Source organism: Condylura cristata, unplaced genomic scaffold, assembly GCF_000260355.1.
Source record: "Condylura cristata isolate star-nosed mole 26May11 unplaced genomic scaffold, ConCri1.0 scaffold00004, whole genome shotgun sequence".
In the NCBI taxonomy this organism is placed as follows: Eukaryota; Metazoa; Chordata; class Mammalia; order Eulipotyphla; family Talpidae; genus Condylura; species Condylura cristata.
Window position 1 is genome coordinate 11,498,071 of NW_004567105.1, and position 19,485 is coordinate 11,517,555.

Here is a 19,485-nt window from a genome sequence, read left to right on the forward strand (position 1 = left end):
ACAAGCGGGCGAGATCTCGCGTCCTTGAATTATTTTTTAGCTTCTGGTTTCTGTAGGATCTACCCTCGGCGCGTCAGAGAACTTGCGTCGAAAGTGTCGACGCGGACGCTCAGCCGCCGTGCCCGGCGCGCAGTCGCCGCGATCCCCACTCCCGCCCCCGCCGGGAGTCCGACGTGGAAGTTGCTGGCGGACCGGGCTTCCAGGGAAACCGCCCCGGAGCCGGAGCCCGAGCCGGAGGCCGAGACTGGCGGAGGTGGCGGCGCGGAGGCGCAAAAAGAAGTTGTTGCCAAGTCCAGGGCGTGTCTCTGACGGTCGACGGGGGCAGACATCATGGGTGAGGGGGTCCAAGACGGGCTCCCGGGCACGCTCGGGTGGGCTGCGGCGGGATGCTGGGGTCCGGAGGAGGAGCGGGGCGGGCCTGCGAGGCCAGGCGTGGGCGCAGACCGCCGGGGACTGGACCTCCTCGGGTCTTCGCCCGTGGCGGTGCACTCTGTCCGGCGCGTTCGCCCCCGCCCGCTCGTTCCGGTCCTGCCAGGCGGGTCTGGGCAGGAGGCAGCGCGGGTCCGCGGAGCGCGGCGGCCTGGGGGCCCCCGCTCCGAGCTCTTTCCCGGGATCGTGAACTTTCCCCTCAGCTCCCACAGCCCCGGCTTGACCGGCTGGGCAGGGTTGGTCTGGCGAAGCAGCGCAACGTGTCAGTCGCAGGATCGCCGAGGGTTCCTGGGTGAAAGCTGAGCTGTGACCCTAGTGGTCGCTGGGACTGCGTCTGTTTAGGAAAAAAATCATCCAGAGGGAGGTGCTGCTGGTGGGGGTGGCTGGTCGGCAGCTTGGCCTCTGCCTGCTGGGTGGGAGCTTGCTCAAGCTGGTAACAGTAGGATGGAGAAGGAAGTGGGCAGGGGATTACTGGCCAGTGAATGAAATTTCAACTCGGGTTTGGAGGGCTGATCAGGGAGCTCTGCATTGTCGGCACCAGCGTCACTAACCTCCTCTCGGCAGGAGCCCACGGGAAGGTACCGGTTCTTTAACTCGAAATGAAGGTTCAGATTCTCCAACTTATTCAAATTTCTCCCAAGTATTTTTTTGGAGCCTTACTTCCGGCTCCCAGATATCGCGCGCACTGTCCTGTCTTTTCCCACACCCCCGTCAGGTTTGTTCTTTCTCTTAGTCGTGAAAAGGTAGAAAGGACTTTGGCAGGTCTCACCCCTTCTTTACACTTTCCTAAGGTTCCTTTTTTGCAAACTTTTGGCCTCTCAATGGTGCCATTTCTTTGTCAAATAACTACTATGTGGGCGTGAGTCACTTCTGTGGTCAACTTTTTTATTAGTGTAACTTTCATTTAATTTTGTCTAATGACTTCTGGTGGGAAAGGGTCAACGTGCTTTTTTTTATATTGAAGAAAAATTTATTAAAAAAACTTTTGTCTTCCTTACTCTTGGGGTCTTTTTTTTTTTTTTTTTTTTTTTTTTTTGTCTCAGCGCCCTGCTGAAGCAAAGGATAATTTCTTAATGAATTTCCCCCAGGTTTATTGAGGTATGGAAGATAAGTAAAAGTCGTATATATTCAGTATGATGTCTTGATGGATGCAAACGTTGAAGTGCTAACCACAGCCCACTGGCATCGGTCCTCTTACAGTTACCTTTTCTTGTGTGCGGTGAGACCACGTCAAGATCTAGTCTCAAGGCAGATTTCCGCTATACAGTTCATTATTAACTACCTTCCCCACGATCGCTACAGTTATCTTATAATGAAAGGTTGCAGCCGTTGACCTACATCTCTCCCTTTCGCCTCCTCCCCCAGCGTCTGGTGCCTACCTTCTTCTGTCTTTAACAAGACTGTACATATAGGAGGCTTTGATGTAGCCTTATTTTTTAATTTACGTTTGTATCTCCCTTATATTGCTTTATAACTTTGCTTTATTACCTTTTTAAAGAAATTTCCCATCAAAATTAGTTTTATTTTTCACATCTGTGTGTCAGTTTCACGTGCCAGTTATATTGCTTACCAGGGAAGTCTCAGTGATTCAAAGTAGCTATGGCCTGTTGCTGTGGAACAGTCATAATCATTTCTTTTCATATTCAAGGGCTTCACTGTCCCCACTGTCATTCTGATTTGCCCTTTTCTTTTTAGGGTAGTGTGGAGATCATGCTAAGTTAGCCATATTCTCTTGATTAGAATATGAGCTCCATGAGGGCAGTGGTTATACTTCTCTTACTCTTGAGGGGATTTCCTGTGTTTTACTGACACAGCTAGGACATGACAGTAATTACTTGTTTGATGTTGAATAATAATATCTCACTAGAAGCGAAATGTGTACCTCTGAATTGAGGAGCATATTAAAATATTACTTAATGTGGTATAGCTTTCACAGGACAAGAGTAAATGTTTTGTGGACCTCCTTGACAAATAACTGAATATGTTTTCGCCTTTATTATTTTTTTTAGGTGGTTTTTTCTCAAGTATTTTTTCCAGTCTGTTTGGAACCCGGGAAATGAGGATTTTAATTTTGGGATTGGATGGAGCAGGAAAAACTACAATTTTGTACAGATTACAGGTTGGCGAAGTCGTTACCACTATTCCTAGTAAGTTGTTGGTATGATAAACTAATTATGGGGGTCTTTTGCTTTTCATCTAATATAATTTTCTGAATAAATAATTCATATGATGAAGTTATTGATAAGGTTTGAACTAGTATAGGCATAATATTGATGACTTTTTTTTTAACTGAGGCAATTTGGTATAATTTATGGGCAAGATTTTGCTGTTCAGATGTTTAAAATTTGGTTTGAGTTAAGCCACTTAACTTAATCTCATTGAGATAAAATGAAAAAAATAAAACATCTACTGACTGAGGAAGAGATAAATGAAGTAATCAAATACTTAGTAAATCCATGTAAAGAATTATAGATGTTAAGTGATTTATTTCTATATGAAAGTTTTTGCTGTAGTATTTGTTACTATTATTTTTTAAAAGATTTATTTATTCATACAGAACTGGGGTACAGGCTAGAGATGCAGAGGGTGAGAGGCTTCACCAGAGACATAGTGGGGAGCAGAACAGGCAGATCGAGGAAGTACACTGCTGAGGGGAGCAGCAGGCGGGCCAGGAGAGGTCTGCCATGCCATGTGGATCTCCTCCGGGGCAGGCGGGGATCGAACTCATGTGGAAGTGGCTTAAGTTTCTTAGTGCTGTGCTTTAACCCACTGCGCCACCAGGGAGGGCCAGTATTTGGTACTATTTTAAAAATAGTTTCTCTTAAGTAATTCTGTTGGTTACTTATAAAGATCTGAGATGAAGAGACTTAGTATTAGATTAATCTAGCACCTGGAATAATACAAAACACCTCAACTTTTTAACAGTTGTTGAAATCTTAGAAAAATATTCTCAAGGCTATTTGACTACATAAGAATAATGTTATGCATGTTTTCATTTTTTTGACCTCATTTTGTTTAGAGAAGATTATTACATTTAAATTAAGTTTAAGAACTTGTAGTTCACACAAGAGTATTTAGATTGTCTTTAGTCTGTCCACTTAGGTTTTCCGTATTTAGTAGTATTGGTTTCCACCTGAAAAAAAGTCTACTTTTTATGAAAGCAGACTTTTTGATCCTTATTTGTGGGATCTGTTATTTCTGCCGCCTTCAAAAACTTCGTTCCCTTGAGCTTTGCTTCACAAGTCTCCCATCTGTGCTGCAGTAAGTCTCGTGTCCTGCCCTGCAGAGCACAGTGCGGTAGATCTTATTTCACTGAATGAAACCTTCCCCACACTTTTGTCTTTTGATATAAATATATTGTTCCTAATAGTGAAGATGGCGATCACGCTCCTATTTAATTCTGAGGCACACATCATGAGTTTGCTGTATAGCTTTTCACTAAGCTATAGGCATACTTGCCAAATAGTGCAAGCGTCATTTGCCAACAGAGACTTACATCTAAAGCAAAAATTGTCCATTTATAGCTATAAGTTACTTCTTTCTTGGCTTTGTAAAAACTTGTGAAATCTTAGTTTTGAAGTAGTGACTGAAATTTTTCAGTGTCCTCTTCTCCCCTCCTTACATTCCATTCGGTGAACATAGTGGTATTGCCTCAGCATGTGGTGCGAGAGCTCCGCTTCGTAGGATGCCAGAAAAAGGGGTATGACACCCCTTTTCACCGTTGACCATCCCAAAACATAAGGTTTCTGGCTGAGCTCCTGAGGAAGTGAGTCTTCAGAGGTTGTGTGACGTTGCCGGCATCAGTGAGCGCAACTTTCACAAAGCGGTAGCAGGTTCGCCCTGCCCTAAGTTGGAGCCCAGCACCTCAGCTTTCTTGGTTTTATCAGCTGTTTACATGCTACCTGTTCAAATTCCATTTTTTGGTAATATATCTACAAACTGTCCTTTTCATACAGCTTTCTGAATACTGTTTGCCAGGATGGTATTATGAGCAGAGTTTCATGGAATAGTGTTTGCACTGTACTAACATGCTATATTCAGAGGTGGCCAGTTTCTTCCATGACCAGTCTGCAGGGCTGAATTTTGTTTGTTGATTTTGTGTGTGTGTGTTTGTTGATTATAGCAGCATACCTTCTTGTATTATGAGGAATATTATCTCAGTATTATAGTAAACAGTATCTCAGTAGTATGATTCAGTAATTATTAGTTGCTGAAACTCAATTAGATTGGATACTTAGAAGGTAGAATGTGTAAGTCTGTTTATACTATTGATTTGATTTCTCTTCCAGCTATTGGATTTAATGTTGAAACAGTAACATACAAAAACCTTAAATTCCAAGTCTGGGATTTAGGAGGACAGACAAGTATCAGGTATGGCAAATACCACATTATTTTGTGATATTTAATGCTTATTGGCTCTTTAAGGTTTATAGCAAACATTTTTTTCTAAATGGGAACCACCTAGTTTAAAATGAGATAAAACTGCTTATACTTTAAAGTGAATAAAATCTAAGGAAACTAGTTTTTCAGATATTAAATGATTTAAGGTCTGAAAAGTCTTTTCATGAAAATCTCAACACCTAATTACTTCAGTAGTTTTTAACTAAAATGGGCCATCCTTTAGTTCTTTTCAGCCTCTTCCTCTGTGACACACGTTTTAGATTTCATAATGGTACTTTGCAGGTTCACCGTAGTGGGCTAATGTGAGGATGATACCCTCGGGAACTTGGGTCCCCTGGACAGCATTCTGTGCGTGACCTGGCAGCTGTGTGTGTTAGGTGGTTGATGGTGGTTAAAAGATTAATAGTCCATCCCCTTCACCTCCTGTCACTGTGCAACTTATTTTCTTGCATAATTTTTAAATTTATTTCTGATTTTAGCCATTTCTGCTACTTGGTATCTTCAATGATCAGTTTAACCTATTATACAAAATCACATTAATATTTTTAAGAAAATACTCATTTTAAAGGGGTTTCTAGTTAAAAGATTTGAAAGATGTAATGATCAGGTAGACCTTTGTATATTTTTTTATATGAACATTAGTGTCTCTGCTGAAAGTCTGAATTCATTCTCAGACTCTTTGGTCCTGTGATGCAATATCTATCAACATTCTTTTAATCCTCTTTAATCTTTCTGATTTATGTTGGCATTGATTCTTGCACAGCTGGGGCAGAATTGGCGTTATCATCCCTCCCCATCATTGCCAAATTCTGACATGTAAATTAACATATTAGTTTCTTCTCTCAAGTAATAGCAGTTTCCTTTTTCTGAATTTTCCTTAGGCCATACTGGAGATGTTATTATTCCAATACAGATGCAGTCATTTATGTAGTTGACAGTTGTGACCGAGACCGAATTGGCATTTCCAAATCAGAGTTGGTTGCCATGTTGGAGGTAAGAAAACTTAAAATGTGGGGAAATGGCTACATTTGCTTATTGTATGCAGGAATAATTAAAAGAAAAGCAGTGACACTGTACCTCTAATACCTTTAGTATTATATGATTTTTTAAATACTTATTTATTTGTGCATAAAAGAACTGGGGTATAGGCCAGAGGTGTGGGGGATGAAAGGATTCACCAGAGACAGTGGGGAGCAGATCAGGCAGATCAACGAGGGGAGAAGCAGGCAAGATAGGAGAGGGTTGCTGAGATAGGAGAGGGCTGCCGCACCATGTGGGTCAGCTGCGATGGAACAGACGCAGGCAGTAGTGGCTGGTGATAGCTTGCTAGCCCTGACACTTTAACCCCTGTTCTACCAGGGAGGCCCAGTAAACACATTTTAAATAATGGAAATAAACAATACATGGCACAAAGATTTTTATAGATTGACTCTGTCACTTGGGTTTCTCTAATAGTCAAGTGAAAAGAATCTTAATAGTAATACTAGAAAAGTCATATCATTTCTGGTGCATGCATTCATGGTATATAGAGTGTTTTTATTTTTTCTGGGAAAATGATGGTTTGAAAAAGGATTCATGACTTAATATTAAGTATTAAACTTAATATTAAGTTTTTTTAAAGCAGGATATGGAACTGTGAACTTAAATGTATAGATGTATTTACTAAATATAGTATCTGTTACAGTAGGTAAATGTGATTGTGTTTGTGATGTAGGATTGTGGTGAAGGTTTTCTATTTCCCTACAACTTCAATTTCTATATTAATAATTAGAAAACATACTTTTAAAAATATGATTTGGCATTTCTAAACTCAAGGGAGCAAATTGACTAACAGAAATTAAATATGTTCTATTTTATTTAGGAAGAAGAACTAAGAAAAGCTATATTGGTGGTGTTTGCAAATAAGCAGGACATGGAACAAGCCATGACTCCCTCGGAGATGGCAAATTCACTTGGGTTACCTGCTTTGAAGGACCGAAAATGGCAGATATTCAAAACTTCAGCAACCAAAGGCACTGGGCTGGATGAGGCAATGGAATGGTAAGTGACATGTTTCTAGAAGCCACCTGTACATGCATGCGCAGAAATTCTCCTTAGTCTTAAATATAAAATTTAGAGCCCTTTCAGCCTTTCTCCTTCTTATTTTCAGGAGCTTCAGCCTTTGTTTTAGTTACATTTACCTGATTATTGTTACTTAAATAAGCCAAGTCTCTCCTGTTTTGCTCCCTGCCTGACCTCCAACTCCTTACCTTCAGGAATTAGGTGAAGGCCTTTTTCTCTTATGACTTCCCTGCATAAATCTGTGCCCACTTCCTCATCAATTGTAGTTCAGTGACCTATTACTTATACTCACAATTTTTTGGTTTACTTTTTTGTTTGATTTGTGCATTAATTTATCAGCTCCTTGGGACTGGGACTAGTTTTCACTTCTGAATTAGCAACAGCTGGCCTGTCAGTAGTAGAGGCAGCCCAGAAATAGATATTTAGTTTTTTAAAAATTATTATTCAAAGTATAAAATGCAAGACCTCATGGAAACTGAGTTCATAATCTCATTCCTTTAACATAACCCTAGTCTGCATTATTTTAAGTGCTTTGGACTTTTTCTCTGGTATAAAATTGATATTGTGAGTGATAATGCTCTGTACCTGTAAGTTTGAAGTTGAGTTTATGAAACTCTTTATTTTCTTTTAACAGGTTAGTTGAAACATTAAAGAGCAGACAGTAAAGTCAGCCACTTCTCTGGAAAGAGGAACATCGCGTATCCCTTTGGAGTCACTTGTGCTCTACACTACTAAATACTGACTGCACCATTTGTAATAAATATAAGAGTATTTAGTTGGAGGGTTAACTCATTGTGATTGAACCAGCTGAATATCTTTTCTGTGTAATATAAATATCCCTGCCTTGCTTTCTTGTGTTAAGGTTATATATTCTATTTGTATGGAATTCATATTCAAATGCAGTCCTATTAAAGATGTGCTCTTATTGAGGTTAAAAAAAAAACTTCCTATTTTTTAATTAGTGATTGTAGCTTGTTTGTATTAACACTAATAAATTTTTTAACTCAGATTTCCCTCCTTCCCCAAAATGAATTTTTTCCAAAGATCAGACTTAATAGATAGAGTAGGGTAGGAATATAGTGCGGGTAATTTGGTCTTCATTTGCTTAATGACCATTTTATTTAAGTTGTTTCATTTAAAAGCATTTGGTTATGGGCATGAAGCTTGTAGTTAGCTGCACTCTTACCTGTAATTGTCATTTTATAAGTGCTTTATAGTTGTCACAGAAAGATTTTACACATACTCATCTAGTCGATGTGTACAGGAATCCTGCGACTTAAGAGTTAGAGCAGGCTGTGCTGTCTCCTTTTTATAGACTTGGACCTGAGGTTGACTTGGCCAGGGTCGCCCGCTAGTGAGGTGGGTAGAAGCTTCAAAGCAAGACTTCTGAGTCGAAGCTTGTCCTGTAAACACCTTAAATTTCTGAAAATGCTAATATGGTTATATAGATAACCTAATCCTTAAATAAAATTATATAAGTTGAAATCGACATAAAACACTCAAAGTAATGTCCATAAATTTATCCATGCTAGTAGACATAGAAAAAGGCTTAAATTGATATATAATAGAATTCATAGCACATTAAACGAACTCTTAAAAAGGCTGTATTTTGAAAAACGTTGTGAGACATCTGTATTGTCTTAGATTTATCTATAGTTGGACATGTAAATTAAGTGAAAAGTCAGAATTTTATTCTATGAGGAGAAATTAAACAATTCATTTTAGAGATTAGATTTCCTGTTAGGTTATCAGAGACATTTAGAAAAAAATTATGTTCCAAAGAATTTTTGAAATTAAATTACCCAGCCCACCACAGGAGTAGCGAGAGTGAGGGGTGAATATAGTTCTTAGTAAATACTAACATAGGGTGGATTTTTTTCAATTTTCAATTAGACAGCCAGTATTATAAAAACCAGATGTTGGCAAAGAGAAGTTTGCAACTGTTGTGACCGTCAGAATCAGAACAGCACTGGCTTTATTTCCTGTCCCCACCACTGCCCTTCAGATGTTGACTTGTGGCTCTTCCCTCACACTTTTGGTTATTCTGAGTGCAGGTGAATGTTGGCTTTCTCTTCTCACCTGCAGGATTTTCCTCTTATTTTGGTCTCCTTGAAATCTTTTTTGGAGATGTGCTTCTGAGAACCTACTACTAACTGGGCCTAGCAGTGTGTTATAGGTCACTCCTGATGGGCAGGCTGCCCTCAACTCTGTCTCTAGAAGCCAAGTGTCTGGCTCAGTACACCACCTCAGAATGTGTTTATGGTTGAAATAGTATTTGCGGGCTCAGAGAATAGTATTCCTAAGTTTAATACTGGGCCCTCCCGCTGGTCAAGAGCATGAGCTGTTGCTGGGCTTGTTCCCAGGTAGCTGAGTCTCCCCAGCAGCTCAGGAATACTGTGAGTCCAGAATGGGCAAGTGAACTCCTGGCAGAAAGGTGCTGCCAGGACCTGGCATGTAGCCCTTGCCATCTTGCGTACTGAGGGCACAAGAAGCTGTGGTGGAGTGAGTGCTAGGATGATCCTAATCCCTCTGGCTGATGACAAAGGCTAGGATGGGGAAGAGTGTACACTCACCTTCATACGGTATCAATTACAGAGCTTTGTGTGTACAGGAATGATACAGGAGTTTGAATATTGATATTTACAAAATAATCTCGAGTTCTGTTTGTGAAAATGGGAGAGTACCATATTTGAAATCAGAACAGAAGTGAGTTGTAGGCACAAATGACTTAAGAGTTTTCCAGAAGACTTGGACAAACATGAAAGGTGTCTGTCAGCTCCAGGAATCTATTTTATAAGTCTGGTTGGTAGTTGTGCTATGTCATGTGATCGTACTGTAAAAAATGAGAAATTGAGAGTGGTGGTTACTTCTGTGATGTGAATACCTGAGATGCACTTTAAACTGTTGAAATGTAAACTGAGGGCAGTGGGCCATACCTTATTTACTGTTAGTGTCCCCTGCATTAGTGTGGTGCACCTGGTACATAGTAGGCACTCAATAAATATTCGCTGATTAAAACAAAGCCGTGCTCCATAGTCCTGAGATTTGTTTGAACTTTACCTTAGTATTAACTTTGATTTTTAAAATTTTGATGAAACAAAACATGCACTTACTTGAACTCACTTAGAATGAATGGAAAGGAGCCCTCTGAGATGTGCTGTTTATCCTTCTGGCACATTACACACCTCCTGCAGACATGAGACGCAATCCATATCCAAAACATGCTAAAGGTCCTCAAAGTCCGAACTTTCGATTCCTAGGCTGCATACAATACTATCCTGACTTCATAATCACAAATTATAAAGAGCATGGGCTTTCAATCCTAACTTGAATCCTTCTTCTTATGGTCCAATCCATGCCATCCTTAGGAAATGAGACTGTTTACTCATTCATTAAACAATTTTAGGAGGTTCTCAGGAATAAAATGGGGATGTACAACATGAATGCAGAGAACCTGGCACACAGATGGATTGTTCCTCTCTTCCAAGTGTATTAGGCAGTAAAGAGTTACATTGCTTCCACATCAAGACAAGTGTGAGGTAAAAGATGCCAGATAGTTGAACTAAGATGCTTCCAAATTGTTTTTCAAGGTGGCTTGTAGAGTTCCCACTGCTCTAATACGCTTGTCAGCATTTCCTGTTGTCAGCTTTACTAATTTGAAGGGTTCAAAAGGAATCTCACTCAGGTATTAATTTGAATTTTCCTACCAGTGAGGTTTACTACAGGAATAACTAAACATAACAACCAGACATAGTTGATGCAGAAGGACCCACACCCCCTGCCCAGACAGTAACCCTCTAGTCTCTGTGTGGGGAGATCCTGAATCTACTGACAAACGGCCAGGGTGAAACATGGGTAGCTCAATACTTAAGAACTGATACAACCACATATCCCAAATGTTAAGGACCATTAATATTTCTATTGTTACTGGGTTACTTTTGCTGGTTCCTGTCTATGACTCTGTATATATATTCATTATATGGCCTGGGAACTACTAATCCTCTCAATATGTTATGCGCCATGGCCCAGTTGTGTCTTTTCATAAATGGGAGTTCCTCAATGAAGTGGAATTTATTAACGTGTTCCCTCGTTAATAAATTGTGTCTTAGCTGACAAGGAAAGCCCCCTTTCTCGTTCTTTTTTTAAAGCACTTCATGGTTATTCTCAGCTTACTATCTTCTACATACACTGTAGAATCAGCTCATTCGCTGCATTTAACCAGTGGTGCCCAGTATGGGAAGAAATAACGTGCCTCTGAATCTTCCTTCTCATGAACATGGTTGTATTTCTCCATTTGTGCAGTTCTGTCTTTGGATGAAGCTTCATTTCCTCCATCCACGAAAGCAGGAGTGTGCACACGCCTGATTATTCCTAACTACATTTCCTTCTTGCTATTTTAAAGTGTATTTTTAAAAAATGACATTTTAAACGGAATTTTATGACATCCCATGCTTTTTAAGACAATGAAGATGCTGTAGTATTTTGAAATGTTTTAATAAGAAAGAGACCATGCTTATATTAAACTGTATATTACACAATCTATGGGAAAGGCTAATTAAATAACAAAACCTGTTGACTTCAGCCCAGCAGAACCCAACGGGAAGTCCAAGCTTTGGGGTGAGACAGTGTGTCAGCACGCTGAGCACGTCACTCCACCATCGCCAAGTCTTTCAGGCTGTGGCTCTTGTGTCTCTTGGCCTTATAGCCTGGACGCAGGAACTCTATTTTTCTCTTTTTTGCTTCTTTTTTATTTCTGTGTTTCTTCATTTTTTTCTTGGCGGCAATATCAGGATTTGTTACAAACTTGAAAAAAAAGGAATGTGAATTTTATATTACTATCAAACCAATAAAAATCAAATGCAGAAATGTATCTTTTGCTTCACCTTTCAAGAGGCTGCATGTGTCTCGTGCCCATTGGAAAAAAATTCAACTCTCAAGTCCCAGCTCTCAAACTTTCCTAAGTGTGACACCCCACCTCTGCCCCCGAGCCTGGAGATAGTTACGAGTCCTAATAAATATACCAGGTTTTCAAAGAGCCAAGCCTTACCTCCAACGCCTTCCTCTTTTTGCGAAGTGCCCTTTTTTCACTAGCCTGCTTCTGTACAGAGGCGAAGGCCAATGAGAAGTTCTCCAACCCAACCAGCTTTTTGAGTAATTCTATGATTTCCTGGGATAGATTCTTCAGCAAAGGATCTAATCACAGTGAGAGTAATAATCAGAGTCTGTCACATGGGAAAGGACATTTGAATATCTACAAAATGAACAATTTGCACAATTTAAACTGGCTGTCACTTTTACTACTTTAAAAAAGGCTTATTTATGTACACAAGAGCTGGGGTGCAGGCCAGAGGTACAGGGTGGTGGTGGTAAGAGGATTCACCAGAGACAGAGTGGGGAGCAGAACAGGCAGACTGACTGGAATACACTGCTGAGGGGGCAGTGGGTGGGTCAGGAGCGGTCTGCTGTGCCATGTGGGTCAGCTCCCTGGATAGGGATCGAATGTGTGCTATAGTGGCTGCTGATAGCTTCATAGTGCTGAGACTTAAAAGCCCTGCACCACCAGAGAGGCCTTTTACCACTTCAACATTAAATATTGATCTAAAAGCAGCTCTGTGTTCCAGAGGTGGGGTAACAAGCCGAACTGTGGGGCCCGCCCTGAGGCACAGATCAGCAGGATGCAACAAGGTCAGAGACCATGAGTTGCACTTGAAGCAGAATCCCGGCTCTGAAGACCGGGTGACTTGCAAACGCCACGTGAACACTTGGGTCACATTACTAACCCCTCAGCTTGTTGAAAGAGGGGGAAAGGTAATGTGGGTCATTTTTAGCACTGGAGATAACTTTTTTTTGGCTCAAACACTCCTTTGAGAAGCCGATAAAAAGCTATTTGTTCTCCCTCCCTTTCCTCCACTCTCCCATATGGATCCACAGGCCATTGCATTCAATTTCAGAAGAGTTTAGAAAAACCTATTCTAGATTGTAAGCTTGAAGATGAGGGGCTAGGGCGTTTTTAGACTTTTTAAGGCAAATGTCAGACAGCAAAGCTGACTGGTGAGAAGCAAAGCCTTCCCGACCTGTACCACTGCTTTTTCCTCTAACAGCAAGGAAATGTTCTCCCTATGCTGTAGGGCTAAAATGGTTGCTGTTCTGACATTCATGTCATTTGTTTAATTAAAAACCTTTCAACTCTACTTTATCCACTTTATCTCCTCTCCTTCAAACCCAATTCCCCCGAGGGAAGTATACTATACAAGAAGAACAATGGGAAATAAGATTTAAATGAAAACTATTTCATTAAAAAAAAACAATACATAGACTTTTGTCTTATAATTCTTAAAAGAATGTCATTATATTTTGTTATTCATTACCCTAAATGAGGTTTAGAACCATCCAAACTATAATTTCCCTTGAATTTTTATGCTTAGGGGTAAAACATTTCAGCGGAGAAACACTGGCTGTTAGAGAAGGCATAATGGAGAGGACAGTCAAATAGAACACACATATGCCTTATTAGTTTGCTAGTGTTTTGATACATCATGTTTTCTTTTTAAAACTCTGCCATGGAGGGAGGATGGAAGGAGGAGGAAGCATTCAGCACAGAAGCAAGGAACCCTAGCATGCAAGATTCAGGGGAGAGGGCCCCACAGTTACCCTGGTCCAGACAGGTGCTGTTCAGTTCTCGGAACAGAGGCGCTATGATCACCGGGAGGTAGGGCTTCACCTTGTCCGCTCCAAGGTCCATGGCCATCGCGCCGAGAAATTTAAAGATGCATGTTCTCTGAAAGCACAGACCATTTTTCATTTGCAGTGTTTCTATTAACCTTGCAATCATACAAGCAGCAGATTTAGAACACAGACTATTTGGGGACAGAGAGCTACCACTGCAGTTTTGGGTACTAAAGGCAAAGTTCTGAGGAACATGGGAGGGTCACTAATATCTTTAAAACGCTGGGCTGTCGGAAAAGGCATGCCACATTTTTGCTTGAGAAACAGAAAAATAAGAGATGACTTTTCCCACAACCCAATACTTTGTCAGAAACGGCTACTTTTGGCCATTCTGCATACTCCTCATACCTTTAACTGGTTCCTGGGGGAATAAGCAGATTCCAGCTTGGCCATCCGGGACAATTTCTGGATCAACCACAACAGCGTGGCTGGCCTGCTGTATCCCTCCTTTGCGTCTTCCTTCTCTTCTCTGTCCAATTCTGCCTTTCCATCTGCACAGGCCTCGTCATCTGTCCTTCTGGTCACACCATCTCCTAAAGTTTCTTCTTGCTCCAGGTCTTTAATCTCATTTTTGTCCTCAGAATCAGGCTCCAGCAAAAATAAGACTTTGGCTATGAACAACAAATTCTTAACAACCTTAAGAAAGGGGTTGGAGAGGGGCAGGAGAAATTGGATTATGATTTTGAAATAAATATGGACTAGTAAAGCAGAAGCTAAAATAGGTATTCCACAATTACAATATAAAACAACTGGGTATTGTACTTTCTCTCCATTCCCATTCCAACCTTTACCCATTCTTCAGAGGAGTAACAATTAGTCAGCAGTGACTGGTTGCTTATATATCGCCTTCAATTCACCTTCAGGTGAGCAAGCCACGGCCCTGAGTTCTAACACTCACTCAAAGGTAGAGTCAGAGGTGTTTAGAATTCAAGCCCAAGATTTAAACACTACACTCCTCCTTCCTCAAATCTCATCTGATCCAGACTGCTAACAGCTCAGGAACTGCTTTTAGTCTTTTGCTAAGACTAAAGTGTACAGAGTCCCCAGCTGTACTATCTACAGAATCTCTGACGTACGCATTTCATGTGGAGGTGGAGACTAAGTGGCTTTGCGTTCTCTCACTTCTCTAGCTGTTCTGCTAGATGCGTTGTATGTGACAAGTCCCCCCAAATGCAGTACTCAGAACCCCACACTGTCCAAGGCTTGCCTGGCTGTCAAGAATTAATAAAGCCAAGACAATAAATTCCTTCCTCTGGAAGCTTGCCCTCCATGAAGATGGCCCCAGGTTGGGAGGTCTTTCCCCTGTAACAGTTGCTCACATTGTTAACTTACCCTAAGATTATGTTGAACTAAATAAACCCCGTAATTTCTTTCACCTGGGCTCAGTCCTAGTAAATCTCTCCTTCCTATCCTGAGTCTATATAGTCTGTTAGTCTCTATTTGACAGTGTAAGACCCCACCCACTGTCCACCCTGGCAGGATTTGTTTGGCCTCACTTTGCTCTCCATTTTAGTAGCTATCTGTTTCTTCCTCAACCCTGTCCTTGCATGAAGCATGCTATATTTTCATTTAGAAAAATGATGGAAGTATTGGTGTTTGGGACATGTTGCTTGAGATCACTATTTAGAAGAACATTCACCTTCTTCTACTGCCTTATGCCTTAACCTGTATTACTGTGACTTGCTGAGAATGACACGGTCAAGTGCTTATGTGATGAGGCTTGGGAAGGGGGGTGTGAGAGGATTCACCAGAGACAGTGGGGAGCAGAACAAGTAGACTGACTGAAATACACTGCTGAAGGGAGCAGTGGGCAAGCCAGAGACATCTGCTGTGCCATGTGGGCTAGCTTCCTGGGTAGGGACTGAACTCGTGTTGCAGTGTCTGTGATAGTTTCATAGTGCTGCACTTTACCTTCCTGTCCACTAGGGAGGCCCTTTAGTGGGAACTTTAAATGGAGCCCAAAGTCATTCATCATGGACCACGGAGTCAATAAGACAAATGTACATGACTGAGCACATGTTCGAGCATATGTCCATATTTCATTTAATTCCCCAAACATAAGGTAGGAAAAGATGCTACCATATGTGAGCCGATTCCTAGACTGTCAGTAGACTAGGTCTCCTATTTTAAACTAGGAAGATTGCAGTACTTACTTGCTCTCCTAGAGACTGATCCAAAAATTTGGAATATAATTGATGGCAAGAAGCTAGAGAGATACTTTTCATCTGTGAAAAGAAAATGGACATTGAAAGACACAAAAAGAGTATTTCAAAAACCCCCAAGTAACCGTAATACAACAGAGGTACTAGATTCTACTCTGATCAGTTACTTGTGTAGAAATGGAGAAGTTGTTTAGCTGTTCATATCTGCCTGCCCCAAGCCTTTCAGCCTAAGGAAATTTCAAGCTCTGGGGAGATAACTTCTTAAACGATAAGCCAAATTATCTTTTCTTCCTCTGTTCTTCCCTTGCATGCTCTACTTATTACTTATGGCCTTCCGAAAACTATGACCTTAGAAGTTATTGCAGGTCCTAGAAGTCACAGATATACCTTAGTTCTCACTTAACATTTTTACGAATGTAATCTCACTTAGACTGCAATAAAGTTATGAAAAGAGGCAGGACAGATAAGATTTATCTTATTTTCCAATGTTGAAAAACTTAAACACATAATGGAAGATGGACACTATAAATGAGCAAATCAAGTTTGACTAGGCTGACTGTCTCTGAAGAACCTTGGCCTTGAGGGTAATCCTGCCGTTACCAGCTTGCCTCCAGATTCACATGGGTGTCAAGTTGTCACTTTACAGAGTTTCTGCTAACCTGAACTGAGCCACAATGAACATCTCACACAGACCACAAGAGAAAGTTCTAGAGAAACCTTACCTTTTGGTCAAGGTCACTTGTTAGGAACCTGACCGCTACAGGTTCTGGGAGCTTCTTTTTAGTTTTCTTCCCATTCCATTTTCTTATCAGCTCCGCTGGTTGGCAGGAGGCAAAGAGCAATCCAAAAATCTGAGCTGCGGTGAGCCACACCCAATTGTGTGGGTGTCTCAGGTGACAGTGCACGTGGCCTGCAGACAACAGGGTTCTCAGCATCCTCTGCTCTTCATTGTTAAGTATGACTCATTTATTGGACATTAACTGAGAATTTATCATGTGCTTTGAGTTGGGAACCAAAAATGAACAAGTGTCCCCGCTTCCCAGACCCAGCAGAGCTAGGGAAAAGTAAGGTGGTGAGACACTGGAGACAATTAGAAATCACGTGGTAAATGAAACACTGGAGATAATGGAGGGGCCTACGAGGCCAGTTCCATTCAGAACCAGTTTCAGATTCAAGTGAGAGAAGGTGCTATTAACATTTATAATTTCTAAATGAAGTAATGCAAATATGCTACTGAAAAATGACCTGCTTTGGCTGCGCTGAGATTTGATCTATCACAAAGGTTTTATGTGAACTCTGTGGCTGGCACAGGCCTAAATGTATTTCACGTGTGGGCCTCACAATGGTTCTGAGAGTGTTTACAGGTGTTCCGGAGGGACTAAGTGAGAAGCCACACTGTTACAGGCAGAACCAGGTCTGGGCACCACCTCGATCTGGTCCCAGAACTCGTGACCTTAAATATGACCCTATTAGGTGTCATAAGTAAAGTGCACACTCTCCACGTGCCACACTTGGAAAACACAGGGGAAAGCTTTGTGGTGTTAGGGATTAACAGACTGGATGAGCCATGTCGTTATCTGAGTTTTAGTCTATACTAAACTAGATTTCCTGAACATGATTTTACTTTTGTTCTATATGAACCTTTGTAATTGTGATATCAATTCTCAGCGCAGCGAGCCAGAACATGTAGTAAGCAACTTGGCACCGTCTTCTCACAGGATCGTGAGCTCTTATCAAATACACGGGCACTGAAAGCATTCACTCCAATAGCCATTTCCTAATGACAAAACAAAATTGAGTCAAAAATTCTAGGGTGTTACTTTTCATTTAAAGATTGATATATAGTAACTTAAATATTCTATAGGCGTGAAATGGTGTAGTAAGTTATGACATGTGTGCTGACGGGCTATTTGCAGATACTTAAAAGAATAATGACCAAGTGGTAACAGTAGTGATCACTTTTTACTTAGGGACAAACAACACATGAAATTATGCGACCTCTCCTAAAAGTCTATGGCTTTTTAACAAAGAAAAAGGTTGGACGTAACACACATCAAATCATCATCAAGCAGCAAGGAGATCTTTGGAAACCTTTGCCATTCCTTTCCTCTGTTATAATTAATATTCTTCCTTTAGAAGCGAAGTGGGGATTACTGATGGAGTCATAAAAACATTATTTTATATTAAACAGATATTGTTTTTATAGAAAGCATTTTCACTGTAATCAACCTGAAAGGCCTCTTCTTTTCTCATGGACTTTTTCCTTGAAATACTCATATTCTTTTTTCCAAGTTCTGTTTTCAATAATTCTACTGCCACTCAAATATTGACATTTAGATTCAAATAAAGAGGTAATACTCACTCCATATTTTACTCAAAGTCTCAGAGGGCTTGGTAAGCTGGATAATATTACATTCCTTGATGAGCTTACTTATCAGTGTAAGAAAGCTAAACAGAAGGCGATCTGCAGCTTTTTCTTCAGCCTCTTCTATGATCTAAAAGCAGGATGGAAGCACTTAATTTATGCCAGTGACTATAAGGGATTTGACATACTTTTGCTCCAGCATGTAAATCTATAACAGGCTCGCACAACCTCAACACTACTAACACTCTGGGTCAAGTAGTTCAGGGTGCAGGGGCTCCCCGTGCACTACAGGAAGTGTAGCAGCGTCCCGGTGGAACCCCCCACCCTCCAGTTGTGACAGCTCAAATGTCTCCAGTCAGAGCTAAATGGCGTCTGGAGGGAGAAATTCTGCTTGGGAACCTTTGGTCTTCATGAACTAGGGGAAAGACTTACTATTTTTTTTTAATTAAACATTTTTTTTTTTAAATATTTTTAATTTTTTTCACTCCATTCTTCATTTTGTGCATTTAACCATCTCAGTTGTAATCCCCTGGGCTTCCTACCACCTAGTCATCTGTGTGCCATCACCACAATCCACTGCATTCTTTCCACCCTAGTTCTGACTCCATTCCCCCTCCCACCCTCATAAAATGTCTCTGGATTTCATTTTTACTCTACTACCTTTGTTTGTCTCTCTCTCCCTCTATTTTCTTTTTGGAAAAACTTACTTTTAACCCTCATCTTAAACAGATTGAGCTGCACTGAGTTCTCACTTTGGTTAACATAGTAACACATTTTGGAATACAAATAGTATTTAATCTGTTTACTATGCTACCTTAAGTAAAAGTATAAAAACAGTAAATGTTTTATTCCCTAGAAAATAACTTACATCTTTAAAATTTTCAGGATCAATCTCCTTTTCAATCACAGGGAGAACAGTGTCAAGCCTTCTCTCAAAAGCGACTCCTTCATTTTCTGCAAACAAGCCACAGGTCAGGGCAGCTAGCTGTCTATTTAAGCTCTGCAAGACAATGAAAATACAACTTGGGAGGCGGTTTCCAAATTGCAAAATGACTGTGTCCTCAGCATTTCTTTGTAATATCAGAAATCAACAGAACATGGATCTTTGATGGCTAACATGAAAAAAATGGAGGTCTCCTCCAAAAGAGCATTAAAAATGGCATTATTCATCATCACAGAATTCTTTAATACATTTTAAATTAAAAGAAAAAAAAAGGGCCCTCCCTGGTGGCGCAGCGGGTTAAAGCACTGCACTGAGAAGCTTAAACCACTTCCGAATGAGTTCAATTCCTGCCTGCCCTGGAGGTGACCACATGGTGTGGCAGACCTCTCCGGACCCGC

At 40.8% G+C, this 19,485-nt stretch overlaps 2 protein-coding genes across 3 annotated transcripts in view; one reads left to right on the forward strand and one right to left on the reverse strand.

Moving 5' to 3' along the window:
• The first annotated feature begins 149 nt into the window (after window positions 1-149).
• Window positions 150-8,127, forward strand: ARL1 (ADP-ribosylation factor-like 1). Its single transcript, XM_004675757.2, has 6 exons — window positions 150-334; window positions 2,439-2,576; window positions 4,719-4,800; window positions 5,712-5,823; window positions 6,692-6,870; window positions 7,526-8,127. The coding sequence occupies exons 1-6, from the start codon at window positions 331-333 to the stop codon at window positions 7,554-7,556; spliced, it is 546 nt and encodes a 181-aa protein (XP_004675814.2). The 5' UTR covers window positions 150-330; the 3' UTR covers window positions 7,557-8,127.
• Window positions 8,128-8,503: 376 nt separating this feature from the next.
• UTP20 (UTP20, small subunit (SSU) processome component, homolog (yeast)) overlaps window positions 8,504-19,485 on the reverse strand; it is an 82,725-nt gene continuing 71,743 nt past the window's right edge. For both annotated transcript variants that reach the window (XM_004675758.2, XM_012720371.1), the window contains exons 55-62: window positions 19,013-19,144; window positions 18,142-18,274; window positions 16,502-16,689; window positions 15,771-15,842; window positions 13,966-14,253; window positions 13,543-13,669; window positions 11,939-12,084; window positions 8,504-11,694 (exon numbers count right to left, since the gene is read on the reverse strand). In XM_004675758.2, coding sequence (XP_004675815.1) covers window positions 11,539-11,694; window positions 11,939-12,084; window positions 13,543-13,669; window positions 13,966-14,253; window positions 15,771-15,842; window positions 16,502-16,689; window positions 18,142-18,274; window positions 19,013-19,144 — 1,242 coding nt within the window. In that variant the 3' untranslated portion in view covers window positions 8,504-11,538. The remainder of the gene's footprint in view (window positions 11,695-11,938; window positions 12,085-13,542; window positions 13,670-13,965; window positions 14,254-15,770; window positions 15,843-16,501; window positions 16,690-18,141; window positions 18,275-19,012; window positions 19,145-19,485) is intronic.

Excerpts from the sequence above, each read along its gene's own strand:
- ARL1 (XM_004675757.2), top strand. Across the intron at positions 2,577-4,718 it reads AGTCGTTACCACTATTCCTA|CTATTGGATTTAATGTTGAA; the intron begins GTAAGTTGTTGG and ends TTTCTCTTCCAG. Across the intron at positions 4,801-5,711 it reads GGAGGACAGACAAGTATCAG|GCCATACTGGAGATGTTATT; the intron begins GTATGGCAAATA and ends AATTTTCCTTAG.